This window comes from Miniopterus natalensis, chromosome 17 (assembly GCF_054644295.1).
Source record: "Miniopterus natalensis isolate mMinNat1 chromosome 17, mMinNat1.hap1, whole genome shotgun sequence".
Taxonomy (NCBI): domain Eukaryota; kingdom Metazoa; phylum Chordata; class Mammalia; order Chiroptera; family Miniopteridae; genus Miniopterus; species Miniopterus natalensis.
The window spans coordinates 16223325-16235986 of record NC_142097.1 but is presented as its reverse complement, the minus strand read 5'-3'; the positions used below and the strand labels follow the sequence as shown (position 1 = coordinate 16235986).

The following is a 12662-nucleotide window of genomic DNA, read 5'->3' as shown; positions in this document are numbered from 1 at the left end:
AACAGTGAAAACCTTAACTTTTTCTAGATTCTCACCATGGTATGCACCATCCTCTTTTATGTTACGTAGTAGCATAAAATAGGTGAATTTTCTCTCATTATGCCTTAACAAGCATTTTTCTGAATTCTTTGTCATTCAGCTTGATCTATTCCTTCTGTTCAGAGTAAAAATATGGGAGAATGAAGGGAAAACTTTTTTGTTACTTTTGTACAATTTATCACCAAATAATTGTTAAATGTTGTTAGCTTGAATATTGGCTGTAACCTCAACTTTAACAGCAAGACATAATTGGTACTGGGTATAACATTCAATAGCCTTGTTTTATATCTTGGGAAAAATCCCTTTTTTGCTAAATGTTACTGTTTTAAAATTGCCCCATATATATCAAATATGTGTACTTATTATCTTAAACAAAAATATTCTATATAATTATTTTCAAATTATTATTTTAAGTTCACAAAAAGCCATTACAAGAAGTGGAAATAGCAGCAATTACACATGGTGCTCTCCAGGGATTAGCCTACTTGCATTCTCATACTATGATCCATAGGTAAGTATATTGAAAATTATCATATATTAACAAGCAAATGGTTTGTTGCATTTATCAACCCTGGAACTCATTTGCCCTGAAATTTTCATTGGTTATAGCCAAATAAAAGCATTTCAGAATCTTATAAACTCATGTTTTTTAGATTGCCCATACCTTAAAAAGAACATGCTAGTACACTTGATCTTTGTTTAGGATAATTTTTATTTTTTCTGCACATGCTGCTGGGCTTTTTGAAGTATGTTCACTTTATAGATTTGAGGTCAAAATTTAATTACAGAATTATTTAATTTGCAAAATGGAAAGGACATTAGGGGTTATGTTGTCTTTTTTCATTTTGCAGATGAAGAAACTGATGTCCCAATTTGTGACTAATTTCCCCAAATTTATTTATTTTTTTAAGTTTGTTTGTATGTTCTTGTTGGTTTTTTTTTAATCCTCACCCAAGGAGGGTATTTTTTCCATTGCTTTTCAGAGACGGGGGGCCGGGGGGGGACATCGATGTGAAAGAGAGACATCAATTGGTTGCTTCCTGCATGCACCCCAACCAGGGCCGGGACCCAGCCTGCAAGTACGTGCTCTTGGCCAGAATCGAACGTGAGACCCTTCAGTCTATGGGCCGGACACTCTAACCACTGAACCAAACCAGCTAGGGCTAATTTCCCCAAGTTTAAAAAGCCAGATAGATTAAACTAGAACTAAACCTAGATCTTTTTTCTCCCAGGTAACTGATAATGCCAAATGTGTTCCATTGATTCCATAATATGGACATATAAAAGCTACTTAAGACTTTTTATGCTTTTTAGTATTAATCCTTGATAATCCATGATAATGGGTAGTTACTTTAAAATTAAACCATTTTATAATGCATTTTTAGCATTGGTATTAGTTTTGCCTGGTTTAGAAGGAAATTAACATTTTTCAATTATATATGTGAACCAGGCAGTACATATTAAATTATATAGTAGAGTCATTGTGAGTTAATGGGTTATTAATTTTTTAGATGAGAATAGGAAGGTCGAAGAGAAATCCACATGCTAGTAGGTATATGAAAGAGATGGAATTAGAACCTAAGGTCTTCTCAAATTCAGAATACCTCTCCATTTTTTAAAAACAAATGGAAGGACAATAGATTTAGTATTGTATCCATTACAATACTATAGTTAGAATTGACCAGTGCTTGGAAATAAAGTTTTTCTTTTTTAAAAAGGGTAAGTGTATATTATGGTACCCATTGGACACACAACCCTATTATATAAATATCCATCATTTTCTTAGTTTGCATGGATAGTATGTCTGCTGGTTTAGAAAAGTAAATTTGAGATCAACAATAGTATATTATCCTTATGCATCAGTTTTCATATCATATTAAGTTAGGTGAATTATGCTGAGCTTTAGAAATGATATTAATAATCCCTTTTTAGAAATTGGGGCATATTTGCAACAACATGGATGGATCTAGAGGGTATGGTTTCACTTATATGTGAAATCTAAAAAAACACACCAGTCAATCAATGGGATGATTACCAGAAGGAAGGGGGTGGGAGGATGGGAGAAAAGGGGGAAAAGACTGTAGTCAATAACATTGTGATAAGTTTGCACAGTGACAGATTATTATTAGAATTAGTTGGGTGATCACATTGTAAGGTATAAAAATGTCAAATTACCATATTGTACACCTGAAACTAATAAACCAACATAAGATTTTTATATAGCCCCATCAGCATGGCTCAGTGGTTGAGCATCAACCTATGAACCGGGAGGTCAAGATTCGATTCCTGGTCAGGGCACATGCCCAGGTTGTGGACTCAATCTCCAGTAAGGGGTGTGCAAGAGGCAGCTGATCAGTGACTCTCTTTTATCATTGATGTTTCTATCTCTCCCTCTCCCTTCCTCTCCCTGAAATCAATAGACATAATACATAAATAAACAAATAAATAAATGACATTCCTTTCATTAAAAAAAGATTGTATACCAACTATACTTAAATTTAAAATTTTAAAAAATTAAATAATGAAAAATTCGGCATGAGGTTCTTTATTTTTACATTAAGTGAGATATTGAGAAATCTTATATTTAGGAAAAAAAGGTCGACTAATTAAATTCTATTTTTAAAACCATTATTTTACCAGTAAATAGGAACTCAGATATATAGTCTGTATGTTCCAATTGCTTGATTTTTTTTGTTTTGTTTTTACTGCTTTTTTATCTTCTCTTAGAAATTTGTTCCTATATATTTATATGAATTTTGTACTTTTTGGTTTTTAATTTGGATCTCAATTCTTACTATCCCAATTGAAAGTTTATCCTAGAACTTAATTATTTTGATTTCTCCTTCCCTACTTTACAAAGTTTTACTTTTTATCATTTTCAACACAGTATAATGAAAGAAAAAGAAATAATTTTCTGTGTTCCTTAAACCCAGAGATATCAAAGCAGGAAATATTCTTCTGACAGAACCAGGCCAGGTGAAACTTGCTGACTTTGGATCTGCTTCCATGGCATCTCCTGCCAATTCTTTTGTGGGAACGCCATATTGGTAAGAATCCTATCTAGTATTGATCCTCATATTTGAAATAGGTAATATGTGGTTGTACTTTTTTCAGATGTCTTTTTCCTGGAAATGTAATACTATTTTGGACATTTTAATTTTAAGCATTACAGTTAGTTTCAGATTTGGAGTGCTACCCTTGCATCTCCTATTTTTCCCCCCTCATGGTCCATATTTTCTTTCCTGTTATTTTCTGAATCCTATGTTGGGTGTGGAAGTGAAAAAATTTCAATTAAAATTGAAGTGGGGCGTAGATAGAAATGCTAAGTGGAAATTTGTGTTTTCTTTAGGTTTACATTTACTACATATTGGTGATCTTTAAGAGTACCTCAAGACTGGTAGCTAATTTGGAGTTTGGGGTGGTTTTTTTAATATGTTATTAATAGAGAATTTTAAATACATATAAAAGTCAACAAGAGTGCCCTGGCTGGGTAGCTCAGTTGGTTAGAGCATTGTCCCCATGCACCAGGGTTGCAGATTCCATCCCCAGTTAGGGCACATACAGGAATCAACTAATGAATGCATAAATAAATGGAAAAATAAATTGATGGTTCTCTCTCCAAAATCAATAAATTTTAAAAAAAGTCAACAAGAGTATAATAAAACCTCACATACTAAGCACTCATCCCAACATTATCCCATGGCCATTCCCAACCTATGTATTCACTCCTTTCTCCTTCTTCTCCACCCCTCAGTTATTTTGAAGCAAATTCTAGACATCATGTAATTTTAACCATAAACAATTCAGTTATGTCAATTCAGTTAATGTCAGCAAGTTTGAAAGGAATAATTTTCAACTTCTATCCATATGTGTCCTCTTTCTCTGTGTATGCTGAGAGTGCTGTCTTAGGTCCACTACATCTTTTTCCCCACGGACCTTTCAAATCTCCCTTCTACTGCTTTATAAAAGAAAGACTTCTTACCTATCCTGAATATTATAATCATATATTTCTCTGGGATATAAAAGCCTCAGAGCAACACCAGAGGGACAATTTCAGAATATAAAGCATCTATGAGAAATATTAAAGAGTTCAGGACACAGGCTCTTGGTAAGGCCTTGTTCCTTTTACATCATCTCCCATTCCTTTTACTCCTTGCTTTTTCTTTTTTCCCAGTTATCTTCCCTCCCTTCTTTTTTTCTAATGTAGAATTCATAACCAAGATGTTCATCATGGGGACACACTAACATGTTATTTGTATTGAAAAATGAAGTCAGATTTTTTTCTGGAAGAAATGATTCTGATTCTGTTGATTGATATGACCCTAAAGACTGGCTTTGCTAGTTAAGTTACATGGCAGTGGTTTTGATTAAATTGAATGAGCTAATCCTGCAGCTCCAAGTTTTAAGTATCTTTAAAACATATATACAAAATACTGTATGTGTGTAGGTATGCTGTGCATTGTATCTTTTGCAAGTATTAAATTTTTAAAATTTACATATAAACTCAGATGTGCAAGGGGATACATAGTTTTTATAAATTCATTGGAGGTAAGTGAATAAAAAAAATTTGAAGACCGCTGCTCTAGAAGACCAAAATTTTTTTATGTGGACCTTAGTTTAGATAGTCTCCCTCCCCTCTTTAAAAAAGGGATTCTGTGAGCAAATATTATTTCTTAATGGTTCTCTTCTTTAGAAATTAATGATGAATATTAGATATTTTAAAAGCCCTGGAAAGTTCTACAATAAAAAAAAATTACTTGTTTAATTTTGTTTAACTTAGTAATTTCCCAAACTTCAACATCTTAAAGAACACATTGGAAACACCCTATTATTGACAATTGAAAGTTTACTTTATTTACATATTTGTTAATTTGTATGTAGTGTATTTGGAACAGAGGAACTAGGCACGTATTTATATGTCTTCGCATGTTCACACACAAACACGCAGGGGTGCCTGGTGACAGTCCCATTGAAGAAGTCAGTGAGTGTTTTAAGTGTCTATCTGTGCTTAACTCCTAGTGCAAATGAAGTGTAAGGTTAAAGTACCATAAAAAATGTTTGACTCTAATTGAAGATATGAATTAATGTTTGATTTTATAACCAAGACACCTGTAAGCTTGATAATTGTCTGATTGTTTTAGTTGTAAGCCTCCCTAGACACTTTTTTTCACAGAACACTACTTTTATTTGACAAACTATGGTAATTTAGTGTTGGTTATTGTGGCAAATATTTTCTGAAATAAATGGAGTGAGCTTGTAACTTCAAGGAAGATAATTGCCGGTATTCAGTGCCAATGATGGGATTTGATCTTTCTAGCAAAAAATTAGATGTTTGTAATGGGATCCTGAAACCACCACTGGCCTAAAGGATATATAATATTAGAACATGCGAACCTGAACAGATGTAGAATACAACTGTTCTTTGTGGCATCCTTTAGGATGCTGTTATGTGATCATGCAGATAGTAAGAATGAATCTCATACTGTCTGTGCAATGGTAGATTTTTACCTCACAACCTGCAATGCATTCATTTTCTATTATAAAAATTATTATGTCCTGATATATTGTCTGCAATTCACACAGGTGTTCTCCATGTAGATAGTCATTATATTTTAGTGAATAGTATACACTTTTTTCTTTCTTTTTTTTTTTTTTTACTTTAAATGACATTTTATGTTTTAGGATGGCCCCAGAAGTAATTTTAGCCATGGATGAAGGACAGTATGATGGCAAAGTAGATGTATGGTCTCTTGGAATAACATGCATTGAACTAGGTAAGCATTCTTTTTTATTACTGGGGAGTAAGATTTAATCAATGTCTTACATCAACTTCTGTACCAAATTACAGGTTTTTATTTTTTGTGTCAGTTACTAAGGGGAACAGTATATTTATTCAAGTTTTCATTTTGGTGACCTGTTAATTTTTATATATATTAGGTATATTATATTTGGTCAGTTAAATTAGGTCTAAAGTAATTTTCCACTATGGTATTAAGTTTGAAGTATCCATTTGTAATATTAATAAATATTTGTTAAACACCTGGAATATGTCTATAATTACTAGATTTATCATCTATAGCAGATCTCTAAAGCATTCATGAATTACTTACCTCTATCTAAGATACTTATCACCTTAAGTTAGGCAAGAGAATTAGATGTCAGGCTGCATACCATATGGTATGTAGTGTTTTGATTTTGTGCAAGCATTTTATCCTGTTGCCTGTAAGTGGAACTATGCTTAAGGCAGTAGACTATCATAACTTTACTTACATTCCCACTGTGAGCCAAGTGGGTAATTGAAATGTCACTGTAATCAAAGATGATGGACATCTTCTTGCTCTTGATTCCCCAAGCTTCCTGCCTCCCACCCTCATCAGCCCAGTATCCTTCCCTTTTTTCTTTTTACAAGAATATTCCATTAAACTTTATTTAAAAGTGGGAAATATTGGGAATATTTACTTGAACCATTCTAGTAGTAGATTGAAAAGAACATGTTAATAGTAAAATCCATGTGTAATTTTGAGAAATCTTTATCAACCTGGGTTTGTTAGTAGTTTTCTAAAACAAGTAGATAGGAAAATTTAGATAAAAATAAAAGTAAAGCTTGCTTATCAGTACACAGCAGATGAGTATTATAATTCCCATTACAACCAGATTGTTTCTTTCTTACAGTCTAATATTTTTCCAAAATGATATTTTTGCTTTCATTGGAATTTCTACATTAACCGTTGCCTTCAGGCCTTTTATTTAAGTATGACAACATCAGTAAACAGAGGTTTGGAGACTCTCATAATGTCATTCTCTTCTGATATCTTGGTCTCAATTTGAGGTTTATAAAATGTTTCTTCCATTTGAAAGTATCTTTTTTTGTGTGTCAGTAATGGAATGATCCACCCTTTTTACTTGCAAAGGGTGAGTAGAAAGCTACTATATTTCTTTGGGACATTTGCAAAGAGTTTTCTTCACCTTAGGAAGAAACTGAATAAAAGTAAATGTCCACTAAAAGTATCTTTAAGTGGCTTAAACTTTATTCCTTTATCCTTGATTATTATTCTTATTGTTAGATCCTAATTAATTTCTTAAGAAACCTGGATATTGCCCAGCCAGGCGTGGCTCAGCGGTTGAGCATCAACCTAGGATCCAGGAGATCACGATTTGATTCTTGGTCAGGGCACATGCCTGGGCTGTGGGCTTGATCTCCGGTGGGGGATGTGCAGGAGGCAGTCAGTCAATGACTCTCTCTCATCATTGATGTTTCTATCTTTGTCTCTCCCTTTCCCTTCCTCTCTCTGAAGTCAATAAAGATATATTAAATAAATAAATAAATAAATAAATAAATAAATAAATAAATAAATAAATAAATAAGTAAATAAATAAATAAAACAAACCTGGGTATAAATGTAGAGACGCTACTTAATATTAGCAATGTGCCCATGGGGCATTTTTACATATGGTGCCCCTTGGTGATAGTGAAATTACATTAATGATCTTTAGATAGCATTGATGTATTTTAATTTTTACTTAGTTAGAAAGTTCTAATTAGTTAATTGTACTGCTCAGAAAGAAATCTGAACTATGCACTTTCTGTGGAATAGCTTCTTATTTTTTCTAGGTTTTCTAGCTTTTTATTATAAAATAGAATTCCTTCATAATGAAGTGTCTTTACACTTATAACAAAGCAACTTCAGAAGATGTGACTACTTGTATATAACTTTAAATGAATCAGGCACTAGAGTTTTAGGTGTATATTTGTCATCTTCAACTTTTTAAATAGTGTGTTATAATCACTTTTTGAAAGATTTTACTTACAAATGTTTTTGTGTGTGTTTTTTCATCCTTACCCAAGGATATGCTTTATTGATTTTTTAGAAAGAGGAAGGGGGGGGGAGGAGAGAGAGAGATGAAAGAGAACCATTGATTGATTGCCTCCTATACACGCCCCACTGGGGATCAAACCCACAACCTAGGTATGTGCCCTGACCTGGAACTGAACCTGTAGCCTTTTGGTGTATAGGACAACACTCCAGCCAACTGAGCTACCTGGCCAGCGCACTTAAAATGTTTTGAATTATGAAGTGCTAAGTCAGGAACTATATTTTAAGACTGATTCTGGTTCCAGGGGAAAGGTCTAGGGTAGCACAGGCCAATAAAACTTTATTCAATGATAACAGTGTTCTGTACGTGACTTTTGAGCACTTGAAATGTGGAATTAAATTTAAATTTTTATATTCATTTAAATTGCATTTTTAAAAATATGTTTTTTTTGATTTCAGAGAGAGGAAGGGAGAGGGAGAGATACAAACATCAATGATGTGAGAGAATCATCAATCAGTTGCCCTCCTATATGCCCCCTACTGGGGCTTGAGCCCAAAACCCATGTGCCCTGACCAGGAAAACCTTGACCTCCAGGTTCATGGGTTGATGCTCAACCACTGAGGCACACTGGCTGGGCAAGTTTGCATTTAAATAGTCACATGTGGCTAGTGGCTACCTTGTTAGACAGTACAAGTCTAGAGGCATGATTTTCATTGCAAATTAGATTTGCAGTCTTAGGAAATACATCTATTACATGCTTTTCTACTTTAAATTAGAGATAATGAGTCAAAGCAAATTTTTTTTTATAGTATAGGAGAAAGAACAAACTTAAATCAATTGTACTATCTTTGGTTTTGATAAATACAGATCTAAATAAATATGACTCACTTATAGTTTGTTATCATAAAGGTTGAAATAACTTGGTTTTGTCTTACAACCAGGAAATCTTAAAGGTGAGTTTGTATGTTTGTTTACAGTTTGATGAAAAAGATCCCTAGTTTGTTTTTCAGGCTATATATGCATGATTGTACAATTGTCATTATAAAAATAAAATTTACTGTTTTTTTCTGATTGTAAAGGTATAGTGTGTTGAGGGTATAATATTTCAGAAATATATTAAGGAATAAAAAGAAAACAAATGAAAATAACAATAACAGTAATTTTTGTTAATGGATACACAGAATATGAAGATGTAATTGTGACAACAAAACAAAGGGATTGTGGGGAGGAAATAGGTAAGCTTTAAAGTATGTTCAGCCTGGCTGGGCGTGGCTCAGCGGTTGAGCATCGACCTAGGATCCAGGAGATCAAGGTTCGATTCCCGGTCAGGGCACATCCCCGGGCTGCGGGCTCGATCCCCAATGACTCTCTCATCATTGATGTTTCTGCCTGTCTCTCTCTCCCTCTCCTTTCCTCTCTCTGAAATCAATAAAGATATATTTAAAAAATAATAATAAAATAAAATAAAGTATGTTCAACTTTAGTTGTTATTAATTTAAAATAGGCTATTAAAATAAAGGTTTTTTTCCCTAGCTGTTTGATCAGTGGTTAGAGCTTTGGCCCTTGGACTGAAGGGTCCTGGGACTGTTAGGCTCAGTCACTTAAAGAGCCTCAGGCGTACTCAGCAGGGCTTAAACTCCATGGGTGGGGCGAGAGGGATTCCAGTGGGAGGGTGGTGGGACTGTTGCCTCCCCCCAGGCTGATGCTGCCTGGAGGAGAATGCTTTTGCCTGGGAAAGGTGGCTTCTGTAGTATGGGGGAATGACTGAGCACAGGGATCCTGGCGGCTGACCTTTCAGCTCTCTCCCCAGAGCCACCAACTGCAGACTGTCCTCATGCAGCTCTAGTCCATTCTGCCCTTTCTCCTCCAGAGCCCAGGGTGAGTGGCTGCAAGCAAAATTTTGTGTGTTACCCCTTTAGTTTGCCCTTTAAGGGGGTGCCTGTGTTTCTAGGCATATCTCCTGGTGGACAGAAACTTCCCAGCCCAGCCCACCAAAACTGGGAAATGTGCAAGATGTTATGTGGGCACCTTTCCCAGTTTTGGTGCTCTGGGCTGGAAAGGCATGCTTGTGGTTTAGACCCCAGAGTCCTCAGGGGGACCCCCCAGCAGCTGAGATATCCCTCTGGAACTTCAGCTGCTGCCTGTGGGAGCCTGACCTACCCTCTCCCACCTACCTCTGCACTTCCTACCAGTCTCAGTGTGGCCTCCTCTGTAAGTCCTTTATTGTAAGGCTTCTCTCCAGCTACTCTGCAGTTAGTTATTCAGGATGATTTTTCTATACTTTAGTTGTAATTCCAGCTTGGTCCTGGGAGGAAGTGAGTGTAGCTTCCACCTAATCTGCAGCCATCCAGATCCCATATGGAGCTCACTCTTGCTACTTTTATGCAATGTCGTATTAGAAGTCCTCACCAGAGCAGTTTAAGGCAAGATAAAGAAACAAAAGGCATCCAAATCAGAAAGGAAGAAGAACTGTCATTATTTGCAGATGACATGACATTATACATAGAAAATTTTAAAGACTCCACCAACAAACTGTTAGAACTAATAAACTAATTCAGTAAAGTTTCAGGATACAAAGTCCATATATAAAAATCAGTTGCATTTCTATATACTGACAACAAACTATCAGAAAGAAATTAAGAAAACAGTCCCATTTACAACCACATCAAATAGAGTTAAATGCCTAAGAATAAATTTAGCCAAGGAGGTCAAAGATCTGTCCTGAGAGATGTTCAATTTTATAGTAAATCACAAAATCAAAAAGCATAGTATGGATTGATGTGTTGATGGTATACCACTTAAAAATGGTATACTCTAATAAGTTAAAAATTTAAATACTCTAATAAGTTATCATAGAAACAAGTTATTTCATTCAAAATCAGAATTTCTCAGTAACTCTGTCCCCTTCCCAAACTATTTAGCTGATGAGCCATGGTACCCCAGGATGGAGTATCAGGGTCATGTGATTAAAGGAGGGAGTTCCCACAGACCAATGTCCTGGTATGAGGAAACAGAACCTAATGAGGGTATCTGTGCAGGTGGGCCATTAGGTTTGGAGATACAGAGCCCAAGGAGGGTGACTGAGTCACTCATACCTAAAGTTGGCTCAGCTTGGGGTATCAGAGTCCAAGTAGGGTGAGAAGGTGACAGTAGGGAGAGTGATCTATTGTATGGTGTCAAAGCCTAAAGAGGGTGTCCATTTTGGGGGGTGGACCTACACACTCAGTGCCTCATCAAAAAAAAGGATTTTCTCTCATGACGACTAATGAGGAGGGCCTTACTGCAGTTTGGGGGAGTATCAGAAACTGAGTGTATCGCCTTGGCCAGTGGTTGAGCATCATCACTTGTACCAAAAGGTCACCAGTTCTTTTCCTGGTCAGGGCACATGCCCAGGTTTTGGGTTCAATCCCTGGTCTGGGTGTGTGCATGCAGAAGGCAACCAATCTATGTTTCTCTCTCACATTGATGTTTCTCTCTCTCCCTCTCCCTTCCTCTTTCTCTAGAATCAATAAAAAGAAAACATATTTTTTAAAAATGAAAAGAACCTGAGTGGATGAAGAGGACATTCATACTGTAGAGTGACTTGGAATGGGGTTTCAAAAGCAACAGGGAGAGGGGGGATATCTGCTCAGGAAAAAGGGTAGTGGCAATGACAGGAGACTAGTTACATACAGGGGGAAAATACATTAAGGGTAATCAGAGCAAGGTTTTTCATTGTTAGAGATAAGGTGTTACCAATAATGGAAAGAGAGAGAGCTAGAATAAATATTAAGGTATTGGATTGGATTTGAAATACTGTAGTGAACACAATTGTTTTCAATACACATATAGGTGTTTAATGTGTATGTATGTGTATAAATACAGGGTGTCCCCAAAAATGTATACACACACTTTGAATAAATTATAAAGGCAGGGTTTATTAAAATGCATTTCATTTTCAAAATTGAGCTATCAGCTGTTAAAGTGTATATACATTTTTGGGGGATACCCAGTATATTGTGTATCTGTATGTGTTCCCTAACTTTATCCACCGAGAGGATCTAAGAATAGTGATACCTCAGTAGCAGTGAGCACACTTACTATGACAGCTTTTGGAGAAACAATTGATTCAGTGTTTGAAGTAGGGAAAGTATCAGATGAACCTGAAACATCTTGCTGTGCCAGAAAGCAAGGAGGTGATCAAGGAATGATGAGACCATGTCAGAAAGACAGAAGCCAGGATAAAAACATTCTCATTGATCAAATATGATGAGGCATTTTTGAATATCAAAATAAATGATAGCAGATTATAGTTTATTAAATAAAATAAAAATATATAAATCTATACAGTAAATAAAGAATAAAATGAAAGTTTTATGAAAAACTGTTTATATAGATTTACAGTATCTTCTTGCCAAGGAAAGAAAGAGAAACTTTACTGTGAAGAAACCTGTCAGACATGGCCTTAAGTGGTCCAAGTGAATGCCATCAACCATCAGAACAAGACTATTTGAAATCATGCACTGCCTCATAGAACAATGAGAAAACCGTAACATCTCCTTCTGTGATATTTCTTCTGAGATACTTGCCAAAGATGTTTAACCTAAATTTAATCATAAGACAAACTCATATTGGGGACATTCAAAAATCTCCTATCTTCAGAATTGTCAAGGTTATAACTTCAACTTTTACTTTAAGATACTAGAAAAAGAAGAGCAAATTCAACTCAAAATAACCAGAAGGGCCAGGCCAGTGTGGCTCAGGAGTTGAGCATTGACCTGTGATCCAGGAGATCACGGTTCGATTCCTGGTCAGGGCACATGCCCGGT

At 35.4% G+C, this 12662-nt stretch overlaps 1 protein-coding gene and 1 non-coding gene across 3 annotated transcripts in view; one reads left to right on the top strand and one right to left on the bottom strand.

Moving 5' to 3' along the window:
* Positions 1 to 12662, top strand: part of TAOK1 (TAO kinase 1) — a 112513-nt gene that overhangs the window by 56321 nt on the left and 43530 nt on the right. For both annotated transcript variants that reach the window (XM_016201952.2, XM_016201953.2), the window contains 3 exons: positions 454 to 550; positions 2973 to 3086; positions 5722 to 5813. In XM_016201952.2, the coding sequence (XP_016057438.2) occupies positions 454 to 550; positions 2973 to 3086; positions 5722 to 5813 (303 nt within the window). The remainder of the gene's footprint in view (positions 1 to 453; positions 551 to 2972; positions 3087 to 5721; positions 5814 to 12662) is intronic.
* LOC148091234 (small Cajal body-specific RNA 24) lies at positions 6909 to 7038 on the bottom strand. The gene has a single exon (XR_015715934.1).